This window comes from Rutilus rutilus, assembly GCF_951802725.1.
Source record: "Rutilus rutilus genome assembly, chromosome: 25".
NCBI lineage: Eukaryota > Metazoa > Chordata > Actinopteri > Cypriniformes > Leuciscidae > Rutilus > Rutilus rutilus.
The window spans coordinates 6,480,001-6,495,461 of record NC_140229.1 but is presented as its reverse complement, the minus strand read 5'-3'; the positions used below and the strand labels follow the sequence as shown (position 1 = coordinate 6,495,461).

Genomic DNA, 15,461 nt, shown 5'->3' with positions numbered 1-15,461 from the left:
ACATTATTCGTGTGTAATATTAGTATTTGCATGTTGTTTCAGCTGTTAGGACTGCAGTTTCTCTCCAGTGGGGCTTTGAAGCTTTGAGAACTGCTGAACACATGAACAATGAGAAACATGTGATGTTGTTCGACAGCATGGGTCTAGTGCACTAAGCTCTTGGGTTGACCCAGGTGACCCTATCTCGATTCATGGGTTTGCTTTGGCCTGACTGACGCCTCCTGGGTTGAAGAATAACAGCAGGAAGTTGCACAACAGAAAACTGGATTCTTGTCACAATGCTAGCTTTACTCAAACAAGCTAAACGGACCTTCACTGTAGCAACATTTAACATTAACTTTATGTTCACAAAGAGCTGGTCAGTTAACTGTGTGAATAACTAACCGAATTAACAGGGAGTCTTATGCTTAAAGCTACACTGTGTAGGATTTTCTCCCATCTATAGCGGTGAAATTGTATATAACTACCAACTGAATATTACTTTCTAGCCCCTCCCATTCCGAGGGCGTTTTAACTCCTACGGTGGACGTATTATTTCAATCTGCCGGCAGATAAGTAATCTCGTCATTTCCACTGAGTGTAAAAACGCGAAAGGCGAAGCTTGAATTTCCAGGTATGTCCCTCTTTGGCTAATGTATTTTCAAAATGGAGGCGCAACATGGCTGCCGCCATTCGAGCGACTCGCTCGTATGTATTCTAAATGGCAGATTCTACGCTTACGAGAATACTTGATTAGTTGGTAGAAGTAATTACACATTAATGAGCACATATCATTTTGAAAGAACAAAGTGTTTTTTTTGCTAAGAATCAACTTAAAAAATTACACAGTGTAGCTTCAACACTTTCAAAATGTTTTGTTCATAAGAAAATGTGGGTCACGTGTGTTCAGCTCACCTTCGAGACAGTCAGAGTCCTCTTGAAGGCTCTTCCTCCACAGATACGAAACCCCCATGGTGGTGCACCTGTCAAACTCATCTGTCTGCCACAAGCTTTGAATCTAAATGCCCTTTAAGAACAACAAAATCGGTTTGTGTTTCTGGCCTGTGCCAATAAGACAAAAGGGGTCAGCCGTGTTTATGGTGTATTTGTAAAGGTCTTCTGGAGCTTAGAGATATGGAGGATCTGTGCAGTCACACCAAGCATGAACATCTCTGCTGATGTCATTGTTTGTTTTTTAATGCCATGTCAGCTTCTGTGGCTATTTTCATGGCAAGAAAAAATTATGGTAAAACTATACCATGTTTTTACAATTTAGTTTTGCTAAAAACTTTATTAGCTATTAGGTTGCCTTTTGATTTCAGTCACTTCAACATTGCTTCGGAATCTCATGCTTGTTTCCCTAAAGCGTTAGATTCCGATGCAATGTTCCTCATCTCAGGGAACCGAGGTTACATTTAGTAACCGGAGATGTCTGACTTTGTTAAAAAAATTATTCAAGAGTTAACTGAGTAAAAAAGGTTTTGCACCGGGTTAAAACCATCACAATCTACTAAAACATGATTCAATGATAAAGAGTTTTGAAAGAAAGAACATGTTGATGGATCTTCTAGTATTAAAAACTTGTGTCGTCCTTGAATGGCCTATTCTACAATCTGTTTGAGAACTGATAGAAACTTCTTCCAACATGGGGCTGATTTCATGGAGTTTGTTCATAGTATAACTAGGCTATAGATCCCATGTTTGCCGTTTGTTATTAATAGGCTATAGGAATAAATTATTGGTTTTAGATCATGGGAGGTAGGCCTACTGTGCAAATTTCGACATCTGCTGATAATGCTAATAATCAAGCTGACAAAAAGCCTATATTTAACAAGTATTCAGAAATTAAACGTTTTGTAAATGAACCCCTTGGGTAAACCATGATTTTACATAAAAGTACGCTTATTTTTTAATAGGCTATAAACACACAAGTTAGTAAACGGCGCAAAATGCAGAAGGGAAGAAGTTGAGTTCGCCTAGGAATCGGCAGGAACATCTCAAAATACCCCACAGATATTTTTATATAGCATGTTAAAATTGTCACTTTTTGAGGGTGAGAAAAAACGTACCGTTTTGTGTCTGTTCCTTTAAATGCAAATGAGCTGCTGCTCGCGGCACAGAGGGCGGAGCTTCAACAGCTCAAGGCATTTTACCTCGCACAGACATGCACTAAAAAATTCAAAAACTTTTAGCCTTTTATGTTCAAACCGGAGTCAGATAATGATGGAGAGACTCAAGAAGTGACATGTAGAAGCAACAGGACATTTCTGAATGGTTAAGTTGATGAATTTATGGAGCTTATGTGTAGTTATCTTCTAGTCATTGATTAGCATATTCTGTCATGATAATCATTAAATCGTGTTCCGGAGACGGGGTTTATGTAAATTCTGGGGTTGGTGATGTCACTAACCCTGGAGGAATGTCGTGTAGTTCCTACCAGCCGTTTGTTGTAGTCCTTAAAAAGCAATTTCTTTAAAAGCAAATATCTCCCTTTGCTTTGAACTTTGAGTGTTGTAACTTTTTAGATCAAACAGCAACATTTCACACTAACTAAACTTAGAAAAGTGAAATCATAATCAACCACCCCTTTAAAAGTTAAGGCAATCACACAATGTATTTTTTGCTGATAAAAACGCGAGACAAAGGTCAGTGGAATGAAAAAAGGTGTAGAAACCCTTTGACCTGCCATTCTAACTTAAATGATTTTCCTTTTTCATTACACTGCCCTACACTTTATTATGGAAGCTTGTTTCCGCCACAGAATAAAACATTTTAAGAGATAATTGCGACTTTTTATCTCACAATTGCGAGTTTACATCTCGCAATTCTGATTTTATTTCTCAGAATTTTGAGATATAAAGTCAGAATTGCGTGAAATAAAGTCGCAATTGCGTGTTATAAAGTCAGAATTGCGAGATATAAAGTCAGAATTGCGTGAAATAAAGTCGCAATTGCGTCTTATAAAGTCAGAATTCTGACTTTTTTTCTCGCAATTGCGACTTTATATCACGCAATTCTGACTTTATAATACGCAATTGGGAGATATAAAGTCAGAATTGCATGATATAAAGTCGCAATTGCGTGTTATAAAGTCAGAATTGTGAGATTAACTATTCTGAGGTCTTTTTTTTTTCCCTTAGAATTGGACTTTATATCTCACAATTGTGAGTTTATATCTCACAATTCTGAGAAAATATGTCAGAATTGCGAGATATAAACTTGCAATTGCGTGTTATAAAGTCAGAATTGCATGATATAAAGTCGCAATTGCGAGTTTATATCTCGCAATTCTGACTTTATAACACGCTATTGACTTTATTTCACGTAATTCTGACTTTATATCTCGCAATTCTGACTTTATAACACGCAATTGCGACTTTATTTCACGCAATTCTGACTTTGTATCTCGCAATTCTGACTTTATAACACGCAATTGCGACTTTATTTCACGCAATTCTGACTTTGTATCTCGCAATTCTGAGAAATAAAGTCAGAATTGCGAGATGTAAACTCGCAATTGTGAGATTAAAAGTCGCAATTATCATTTAATTTTTTTTATTTTGTGGCGGAAACAAGCTTCCATACTTTATGGATATATCACAAATGAAAAAGTAAACGAAGGCAATGTTAAAAAAAAACTAGTGTATTAAAAAAAGAACAAACAGCACACTAGAGAGGCTGCCATGAGGAGATGATCTGAGCAGCTAAACACTTAACAGACATTGTTCTTCATGGTTCTATCAACATCACAGTTCTACGCACATCATCCCTTCACTTTTTTTACACAATCTTAAATAAATCACTTCAAACTCTTCCACTCTTTCTTCTCCTGGGACATCATGCATTACATTAACAGAGCACAAAAATTCAAAACTGAAACAGACTGTGAAGGAAAAAAATAAATAAATATATAAAATAAAAAAAATTCACTCAAGTATGCCATGTGTAACTCTCACTCCAAACGTAAATCATAATCAGCCCAGGAATTGAAAGCAACAGAGACAATCGTGCAACAATGCAAAAGCTCCTGAGGCGCAGCAGTGAGCCGAGGGTCTGGCGAGTGGCGACACAGCTTTCCCACCGGCTCACGAGTGACTTCATCGGTTCAGTTCTACAGCTGTGTCCGAGCAGGTTCAGGAAGGGGCCAGTCTAGGGCCGAGCAGCACGTGTGAAGTCAAGCAGAGCTGCATCTCTTCAAGAGCGACTGCGGTCTTCGCTGCTGCCCACTAAAACCTTGCTGTAAAGTTTCTGCTGCTCCTCTTTGAAAACTTCTTTGACTTTCCCTCGTTTCAGTCCACCATCCCTGTGAGCATGCAGAGCACAAAAGGTTTAAGCTTTATTCCATTTTAAAATGTCCATGTGTGTTCTTTAAGTCCCAACTCATATTACATTTGTGTCTGACACTTTTTTTAAAGAGGAACCAACCATAACAAGTCTGCCAGTCCTCCCTTTCTAGCGATGGCCGCTTTAACCCTGTTGGCAAACTGCACAGCGTCCTCTCCTTCCTGGAAAAATAAAACTCACCTAAATATAATGAAGGGTTTGGAGAAAATAAAAATACAATACCATTCAAAAGTTTGGGGTCTGAAAGACTTCTTAATGTTTTTGAGTATTATTCTCCCCAAAGCTGCATTTATTTGATCATAAATACAGTGCAAATATTAATATTGTGAAATATTATTACAATCCAAAACAACTATTTTCTATTTTAGTCTATAATAATATATTATTTATTAATATAAATGTCTTTACTGTCACTTTTGATCAATTGAATTTTAAAACAAACTTTTGAATGGTAGTTTTTCATCTCTTTTGAAGCTTCACCCCTCACCATTCGGCTCATCGGTGGAAGGTACCAGACGCTACACACAATAGCCCAACTGCTCATCATGTGCAGCAGATAGTTCACCATCCCAAATTTGCTGCTATTCCAGAACGCATCACCAAAGCGAGGATCATACTGCCAAAACAGCAGCCAGAGGAATTTAAAGCCACTTTATGACGATGAAGACAACGAATAACATAAAAGAGGTTGTTCTTACCTTTATGGCCACAGGATAAACTGTGCAGCCGATCTCAAAGCTTCCCTTCTTGAACATCATGACTGAAGTGTTGTTTATGCAAGTTCCTTCAGAAAAGACCAAAAAAAGTTGATTTATTCCACACATACTTCACTATGAAATGGTTATTTATAAACAGGAGTTTTAACACTCACCCTCTGGGAATATAAGGATTGGTAGTTTGCTTTTATCTGCAACGTGGTCACTTAAACTATATATATATATAAAAAATATATACATTTGTGTCAAACAGAAATGCTCAAATTGTAAGAAAATGGATGCATGTGAGTAAATGCACTGTTACCGTTTGGCCACTAGGTGTCGGTCCTTCACTTCAGACCTCTCAAACCAGATGTGAGGACAGGCCTTCACCATCGCCCTCTGAATGACCCCCATCAGACCACCATGGACCTGACCCACCTGATGCACACACAATTGTTAATTGCTAGTGTAATGAGGCCAGCTCAGAGCGGTGCGAGTAAAACTGGAGGACTCATTTTACATTAAATATCAATACTGAACCAAAGTTATAAACACAAACATCACACTACCATAGCATAGCATCCGTCACTGGCCAGAATGATGACGTCGATAGGCGAGGTGTGATTGGCCACACAGATTCCTCCGTTTTTGGGTTTATTCTCACTTGAAGGGAAAAAAAAGTAAGTGGATAGTAAGAAATATGGAAAATAAAACAATGCAACAGGCATACAGATGTGTAGCTGTAGTCACCAAGCAACATGACAACTCTAATAATAATAATAATAATGTTTAATAATGGAATATTGAAGTGTTTGTGTGTCAATACCTGTCATGATAGGTAATGATGGCCGTGAGGGCTCTTACACAGATCCGGTAACACATTAAATGAACCTTGTCGCTGAGATAATTCTTCATTCTGCACATTAGAGCACAGAAAACATTGTAAACAAACCACTTTTACATTGGAACAAGAGATTTAATGGGTCTTTGAGAACGTTTAGACCAACTAGCCAATAGATGCATGCGTTTATATCTTATTACTAAAGACAGACACTTTCTAATATGTTTAAAGTATTATTATACAGCTCTTGATTGATTTTGACACTACCATTCAAATGTTTGGGGTCGGAAAGATTTTTATACATTTTTGAAAGAAGATTTGATTCAAAATACAGTAAATTATATACATTTCATAATATATTACAATAGAAAACTGCTAATTTATTCCAATGATGGAAAAAATACAGTAAAACCAGTAATACTTTGAAATATTTTTACAATCCAAAATAACTGTTTGCTATTTGAATATATTTTAAAATGTAATTTATTCCTGTGATCAAAGCTGAACTTTCAGCATCATTACTCCAGTCTTCAGTGTCACATGATCCTTCAGGAATCATTCTAATATGCTGATTTGCTGCTCAAGAAACATTTCTTTTTATTATGACAGTAGAAAACACTTGTGCTGCTAACATTCTGGTAGAAACAGTGATAAAGTTTTTCAGGATTCTTTAAACAGAAAAGCATTTATTTGAAAAGTAAATTATTTGCATCACTATGAATGTCACTTTTGATCAACTTAAAGTGTCTTTGCGGAATAAAAGTCATTTTAAAGGTTATTAATTATAAAAGGTAAGATTTTTGTAATAAAATTTTCAAAAAACACTTTCACAGTGTGGTATTTCATGCAGTTGTGTACTTACATTATACCAAAAGTTCCCAAGGATTTGTAAATCAAGAGAAATTCCAGTTTTTAATAATGGCTCGTCCTTGGTCATTGTCGCCTATCAATGACATAATATCCACGCTATATTTTTTTAAATAATATATATCTAAATACATATTATCGGTTTCCGCTTGTAGAAACCATAGATTCAATACATATATTCCTCAATATCTTGGAATTGTTTCAATGGGCCGCTATGCGTAAACTGCTAATGAGGCATCTATGCATAATCTATGATACAATATCTCACACACCGCTGTTGTGTCGTTCAGTCATCATGATTCACAATTATTGATTGACGAGTACAGAAAATCCCAAAACCGTAAACAGATCAACTTTGGGAAAACAAGAATCAATATCGGCGTGGCATTTTCAGGATGAGGAGAGCTTCGCGACAAACGTGGGCTTGACTGTCCACAGAGACTCCGCTCTCGCATGTGTTTTAATAGAGTGGTAAGCAAATATATATTATTTATTGTACACATACAGTTTTATTGCACTTTGTTTGTACTTGAATCAGTAACGCTTTTTATTAAGTCCGGTGACCAAGTCTATCCATTTCTTGAACATACTGTGGGTTCGTTCAAATGTACTTTTAGTACGATTGTTTTAAACGTGTAAAACTGCGCAGCATTAACCCACCAAATCATTTGACAAATAGTCACATATGAGTAACAGGCTAATATAGCATTACATTTCACGTTCCTGCTGGCTAATTCATTACGATGACATAACATAGTGTGATCAAATGAACAGGTAATACAAAAACTAATTTATTAGATGATAAATAATTTATATGATTCGTGAATTCTATACATCTCTGGATGGTAAAAACGACATCTCCCATCGTTCCACTCTCCTTCATAGCATCATCAAGCTTAGTCTTTGTTATTGTTTTGAAAATGCGACAAAAAAGATATATATTGGAGCTTTAATGATCCCAAAATTTTGAACGGTAGTGCATATTATACATTTTTACAGTTTTCATTTAATCACAGCAAAATTGAGCCAAACTGCTGCGTCACATGACAGATCATAGTCTAAGAGACCCAAATTCAGTCATAGCTCAATTTTGACAAAGTGTAGTTAATGTTGTTTTTGCCTTTGTGGGCCAGAAAATTAGCTAATAAGTAGCTGTGTAAACTCAAAGTAGCAAAATAAACCCTTATCCTTGTAACATTTTTGGGATTTATTTAGCAACTGTATATTTTCCCTTACATACAGTCTAAACAAATACAATGATTAGATGTTGTGACCAAGTATTTAAACCCAACTCAACAGCCTCAGACCTTCAGAAGTGTACCGAGACATACCTTCCATTCGGAAACAGGCCAACGATTGACGACTGAACCACAAGAAGACCGACACCAGTAAAAGCAAGCGTGACCCTGTAGGAGCAACACGGCAAATGTTAAAAGCAAGATCTAAAGAAGGACACAGCTTAACATAATCACAAACATTATGTCTGCATTAGAGTAATCATCCTGGGCTAGTGGAGATTACAAACAGCCTTTTCGGCATAGGTCTTTTGAATAAAAATACAAGGTGTCCGTTTATCCTTGAGCACTTAGCATTGGGCACCGTAAGGCCTTAAAACTGCTGATGCCTTAAAAGTGCTGACAGTTTAAAACCAGTGAATCCTTAAAGTCCAATCTGTTTTTAAGGTTTGGAATTGTGCCACACAGTACTTCGACTATTTCTCACTTAGGCTCCATCAGTTTGCTAATATTTCTGCAAGCTGGAACCGAAACAAAATCTTTTCAGAGCCAGTTCATCACGTCTAATTGATTGAATAGTCCCATTTGAAAACCACAACTCTGGCCATATCCGTCCACGAAGCATTCATGCAGTATCCATCGATCTCCCTCTCACCTGAGTGGCAGTAGAAACCCATATCGGATGAGCACGCCCACCCCCCAGAGCGCCGTGAGCCTGGTGCTGATGTGGTGGAAGTTGTAGTTGCTGCGGGTCAGCAGGTTCCAGGACTCCAGCTCCTCCGCTGTGAAGCGCTTGGTCACCTCGTCATCGACGATGCTCTCCACGCCTCGCCGGCAGAAATTGAAGATGTCAGACATGTCAAACTCAGGCTCTGCACCGCCACGCCTCATTTCCTGGATCTCCTGTTCGAGGGACGCTGGTTCTTTAGCAATGATTCCTGTGGGGTGGGGTGGGGACAATGGCAGGGTTACGACAATGTCGGAAATATGACGTTGGTGGGAACTCATGTGAATGATCTTTTTAGTGTTTCACCATTGCTGTAGGGTTTGTAGAGATGCTGATTCTTCTCTCTGGCTCCTCGCTCCATTCTTAAGGTCGCCCACTGAAAGAAGAATGAGAATTATTCAGACAAATGAAATAAACTGCACACTGTAATGGTTCAGAACAGTATCCTGCTGTGTCCATTGTAGTATCGCAGTAACAAAGCCAAAACTGTGGTGTTTGTCCAAATTAAAGGTGAAAAATTTATTTTATTTGACCATTTCATCTTGTTATGGACGCGTTTCATTATGGAATTACATGACATGAGTCTTAATTGGATCACTTAATCTTCCTTTTGTTACATTTGTTTTGTATCCCCAATGGCGGGCTGATCTGCGACCCCAAAAGAACTCACCCAGCTGTCATGAGGACGGGGAAACAAACAACATTCAAGCGATAAACAGCCTTTGGGGGCGCCAATTCCACAGAGATACAGCCACCGGGGAGGAGAATACAACGGCTGATCCATGTGTCCTTGTGGAGACCTGGAGTTCAGCCAAAGCCCCTGAAAACCTCATATGAGCCCATACACACCATCCACTGACAGTTCAACTTTTAAAAAGAATGGGTCAGCAATGAACGAATCGTTTTGTGGAACCAGTTCTTTATGACGATTCAGTTAAAATGATTCACAAAGCATCTACCAACCTCACATTGGAATCTATAAAACCTATTTGAAACCAGAGCACTTGACTTAAAAGAATCAGTTCAGATTGAAATGAACAGGCTAAAAGAACCGCTTTGTCTTAAACCTGCCACATCACACTGAACTAAATACAGAGTATCTGTGTAGTGCATAGTTTTTAAAATCAAATTTAACATATTTTATAAGACCTGCACAAATAAAAATTTATATTGTATGTCCATGCAGAAACTCAAAAATAAATCATGCATCTTATATTATTTTACTTAGTTAAACAAACTTGTATTGAAATTGGTTTATGTACTTGTATCGAAATATGTATGAATTTGAAGTTGATCGATATTGGATTTTGCTGATACAAAAGATACAGATTTTGTAAGATACAGATTACTCTGCCAAAACTAATAAAATCTATATACTGAATGTGTAAAATGAAGTTCTTTGGAGCCGGTCACACAGAACGTGTTTTTCCATTGTTTGTATGGATCTGGGTCTCACATTTTTAACAGCAAAAACACGTTCTGTGTGAATCGGCCTTTAGTCTTTACTTCCTGTAACCAATTTAAGACACTTGCGTAATCCCTGTACAAATCTGCCATGTTTGGCCTTGTTTATGTATACCTGCACATGCATGTACATGTGTGCGGTGTGCACTCAACATTTGATGTTGCTGCATCTGAATTTCCCCTAAGGGATCATTAAAAGTGGATTAGTCAAGCAAGGACAGCAGCTGAGCACCGAGTGTGGAAAGATGTCCTTTCGCTGTGTGAAAGTAAACAGTGACTCTCTCGTGGTTGCTGATGATGCTGTGACTCAGGGAGTTGCGGATGTCACGGTCGGGATGGGGAAAGAGTGAACAGTCAAGCTGCTTGTCAGACTAAATTTTGCTCCCCTGTTCAGGGTCACCGGACAAAAGAGTAAGTGGAAGTTAGTCACTGAAAAACAGCCATCTGGAGGTTCTTAGGGAGTCTGGAGACGGTCTGAACGAGTGACTACATCGGTCATTTAGGCACCTCATGATTTGAATTAAATTGACAGAATCAAGAAAGTGGTTATGATGCATCTCAATTTTTCAAATTACATTGTATTGTCAATCTTTTTGCATTAAATCGTGCATTAGACCTAATGATTTGCTTCATGTTATCCCAAGCGTGTGATATCTTTGATACTTGCTGTCCGTTCCAAAAAGAGAAAACCAAGCATCAAGGACAGGCCATTGTTTCTCCAATGGAAACATGCAATAGGACTTAAATTATTTCTATAACACGGTATGCATACTATGACCAGTATGTCAATTCAATCTGTGTGCACATAACACACAGGTGACCTACTAAATTGCCAAAATGTGCAGTGTTACAATTAAGAATTACAGTTACACTTTATTTTAAGGTGACATGGTAACATTGTAATAACTCAAATAAATACTGAATAATATTAATTAACTCCATGTACTTACGGTTAGGTTTAGGGTTACATGTAATTATGCATAATTTACTTAAGTCAGTACATGTAGTATCGTGTAACTACGTCACCTTAAAATAAAGTGTTACCAGAATTATTTAAATTATTTCATAAATGAATGCATATTGATGCAAAAGCAACCTGTGAATCAAATGTTTGTTCAACACAAGTTACTATTTTCAAAAGTTGTTTTAATATTTGTGAAAATCTCTTATACTCTCCAAGGCTGCATTTATTTGATCAAAAAACAGTGAAATATTTTTACAATAACCTTTCTATTTTAATATATTTCATATTTTATTCCTATGATGAAGAAGCTGAACTTTCAGAAGTCCAGTATTCAGTGTCACATGATCCTTCAGAAATCATTCTAATAATCCTTATTATTTAACATTTCTTATTATGCTCAATTGATGAATAAATATACATTTCTTTATTGTCACCTAAATGGCCAATTTAATGCATTCTTGCTTCATAAAAGTATTTATTTCAAAAAAAAATAAAAAAATTTATCCTGATCCCAAACTTTTGAATGGTAATGTACCTGACCCATCAATGTGGGATTCACAATTAATGACTTTGTTTTTTTTTATGCTTATATTTTCACATAAATTCAAGCAAAGAGCTACATGCTGATGATCTGAAGCAAAACTAATTATTTCTCTCATGTGGTTAAAAAAAACACTTTCTAAAACGAGTAGTCGGATACTTTCGGGGGTGAAGTTCACACATTTTCAAACCAACGCAAACTGCCAGATTCCTGCATCAACAATGCATGGAAGAATATGTGACAGCACAGGTTAAAGTCTGAGGCAAAGTCAAATGACAGCCAGACCCTCCAGACTTACTAATTCAGTCAAACGTGAATTCTATTTTTAGCCTCTGGCATCTTTAGTGAAGGGAGAGAGTGCTGACTACTGAACTAAGTAGTAAAACACAGAGCAAAAGACTCCCTGAATGACCTTCCAACTTATATAATGAGACGTTTGCACCACAAACAGACCATCTCACCTGGTTTAACTTTCCACAGCTCCTCTGATTTTCTTGTTCAGTCATTTAATCATGAGATAATCACTGTAAATGGTCTCACTCACCTCAAAAAGCTTGATCAGTGACTTCATATACAGTCTGCGGATCCCGAAAGACACGCCGAGGATTGCGGGTACGATGATGAACACCAGCAGAAGAGTGAACCACACCGTGAAGGAAATGCCCAGAAGCATACAGATCAGGCTGTCGAAGGGGAAGAGGTAGGACTCCATCTTGACCAAGACGCAGGGAAGGAACGATTTAAAAGTGACGAGATTACCTAAACTCAGACTGATGGATTCCTCTATAGTGCCTCAATTTCTGAAGCCTACGCTGAAACACAGCCTTCATGGGCATTTAGGGGAAAATTATCATTTTATATCCATATCCATCAAATGAACACCTTACGATGCTACAGGCATGTCTGCGGGACACATCAGGGTTAAGAAAACCCTGAATGAGACAGGAGTGTTGGAAATATAAATAAATGTGCATAAATGTTCAATCTTTGCTCCTTTCACAGTCTCTTGGAATGAATATTTCTTCATCAATGACCTATTTGAAATTGTCTCACATCACCGTCCACTGCCATTTCTGACATATCTAGGAAAAAAGGAGGGGAAAATGTTTTTGAAGAGTTCCACATCATGGATGCATATGGGTAGCAATATTCAGTTTGAAATGTAATATGCAAAATGACAATGCAATATGTAAAATGGCAATGCATTTCTGTATTAAAATTTACATTTTCCATTACATTTGTGCAACGTTTGGTGCAAAATGAAAATGATAATTCAATTATATAATTTACATTTGCCATTTCATACACTAGTTTTAATATATAAAAATTGAATACATATTTTAACGCTTTAAAAGTTGCTCAATTAAAAGGTATTACAGAAATGATTAGATATGTTTAACATGTTCAAGCAAAAACGGTCAAAATGATCATTTAAAAAAAATTCTTAATTGTATTTACACTCACAGTTGAGACAATTGCGATTGCATTTTCGTTAAATGTCCCGCAATGAATGTAGCAAAATTCAGTGTGCAAACTGAAAATACATTCCGAGCCGATCACGCCCAGCCCTCCCACCCCGTCAATCACTGCGTGAAGTTGGCCCCGCCCCTGCCCCACCCCGTCAATCACTGCGTGAAGTTGGTCCCGGCTCCGCCCACCACCCTACCTACCCTACCAAACTTCGTTTGTGCTGTAAAAAAACATTTTTTTTGTAATATTAATAGTCATTCTGAGGTCACCCAACCCCCCACATGCTCCAAATTCACGCAAAATAGTCTTGTTTGTTTGTGCTGTTTTGTGCCGGTAAAAAATTTGTTTGTGCTGCTTCGTTTTTTAAAGCTACACTGTGTAATATTTTAAGTTGATTTTTAGCAAAAAACACGTTGTTCTTTCAAAATAATTACTTCACGCAGTGATTGACGGTGGGGGCGGGACCAACTTCACGCAGTGATTGACAGGGTGGGAGGGCGCGGGGGTGTGATCGGCTCGGAATGTATTTTCAATTTGCACACTGAATTTTACTACATTCATTGCGGGACATTTAACGAATGTGTTTAGTCTTTACTAAATGTGTCGCAAGTGTCTCAACTGTGAGTGTAAATGCAATTAAGAAAAATAACATTTAAATGATAATTGTGCTGCAGTTTTTGCTTGTTTAACATGTTAAACATCTAATAATTTCTGTAATACATTTTCATTTTAATTTAGCAACGTATAAAGCATTAAAATATGTATTCAATTTACATATTAAAACTAGTGTATGAAGTGGCAAATGTAAATTTAAATACAGAAATGCATTGCCATTTTACATATTGCATTGTCATTTTGCAAGTTACATTTCAAATTTAATATTGCTAACTTACCCATATGCTTCCATTCACAACTGTCCACATCAAATATTTTGGCATTATTCAATAAATAAAATGATACATGGCTTTTCCCCCTTTATGATTAATCATCTAAAGCAGAATTAGATTCAGAGTAATGAAATGTACACTATTAAACGAGTATAATGAGTATTTAACGGACTGTAACGGACAATACAACAGCACTCTAAAAGCTAAATATCTATATTATAACACCTAAAGCATAATCTTCATCTTAACATCTGAAATAAATGTTAATTAGATCTTAAATGAACCCTAAATGGGTTAAAACTGCAGTTGTATGAAACATTGTTTGTATGCAGATGTAACGTTAAATGACTGGATGCTAAAGCGCTTATCAACAGCTTTAATCACGTAATTAAACTCCCAAACGTCTTTAAATGTATGAAACCCGCAGTTTATACTGACCTGTTCCCTGAAGATGGCGTTTAAATGCTGATTTGTCCTCTCAATAAAATACTAATTTGACATTTTAGCAACGTGAGACGCTGCTGTTGTTGTTGTTATGCAACAAGTTTAAGAGCATCAGTAGCGGCGCGTTGCTCGATCAGCAGCATCCACAACTTCCGCTTCCGGTGGACTGAGGATGTTTGCCCCTCCCACTGATCTCCGAGCAGTTGTTCATTTACAGTCTATGGTGCGCTCGTGTTTCGGGAATAAATAGTTGCGGGGATAGCCGATTCTAGACCAGCGGCGTCTGCATTATTAATAATATTTTGTTACAAATATTTAGGCCATATATTTTTAAACTAATAGTCCACTTTCCATGTTGTTAGGCTATACAAAAATCACACTAAAATTGTCTTGTAAACTTACCATACTTTTAATTTGAAACTTTTAAAATGCATTTTATGTAGATTTGATTGATTGACTCTTGTCCAGACCGTTCAAACTCTGAAAATCCAATCCATTAATCCATCAAAAACTATTGAAAACCGATCATATTTATTTATTTATTTATTTAGATTTGTATGTATGTATGTATTTAGATTTTTTAAAATGAAATAAAACGGTTCTATTAGTGATGTCATTTCCACCAAAACTAACAATATTGCCCCAATAAACATTAGCGTACTTGGTCACAACCGTGTCTGTAAAGAGCTTTCCTGAGATGAAATGAGACGTCTGTGATAACGACAAGAAAGAAAAATTACTAGCTTTAATTTGTCAAATGGTGCAATAAGTGTGAAAATATTATTTAATCGGATGTATTTAGAACGCATAAAAAAAGCCAAATTTGAATAGCCTTAAACAAATAAGTTGGCCATTTTGTTATAAAAAAAATTCAAATGTAAGTTTCACCACAGAATGTTATCAGAGTGCATGTGATGTAATGGAAATAATGCGGTGGAAATGTTCATGAATTCTGTTGGTAGATAAATGAATTAATCTAGTAAAAGTGTGAACATTTTGT

At 36.9% G+C, this 15,461-nt stretch overlaps 1 protein-coding gene across 1 annotated transcript; it reads right to left on the bottom strand.

Annotated features, from left to right (window-relative positions):
* Positions 1-3,608: 3,608 nt before the first annotated feature.
* Positions 3,609-14,681, bottom strand: gpat4 (glycerol-3-phosphate acyltransferase 4). Its single transcript, XM_084399827.1, has 13 exons — positions 14,456-14,681; positions 12,205-12,742; positions 8,998-9,067; positions 8,620-8,902; positions 8,061-8,135; positions 5,848-5,937; positions 5,591-5,684; positions 5,344-5,459; positions 5,195-5,250; positions 5,022-5,107; positions 4,811-4,939; positions 4,405-4,484; positions 3,609-4,282 (listed from the first exon to the last, which is right to left on the bottom strand). The coding sequence occupies exons 2-13, from the start codon at positions 12,370-12,372 to the stop codon at positions 4,174-4,176; spliced, it is 1,356 nt and encodes a 451-aa protein (XP_084255953.1). The 5' UTR covers positions 12,373-12,742; positions 14,456-14,681; the 3' UTR covers positions 3,609-4,173.
* Positions 14,682-15,461: the final 780 nt, after the last annotated feature.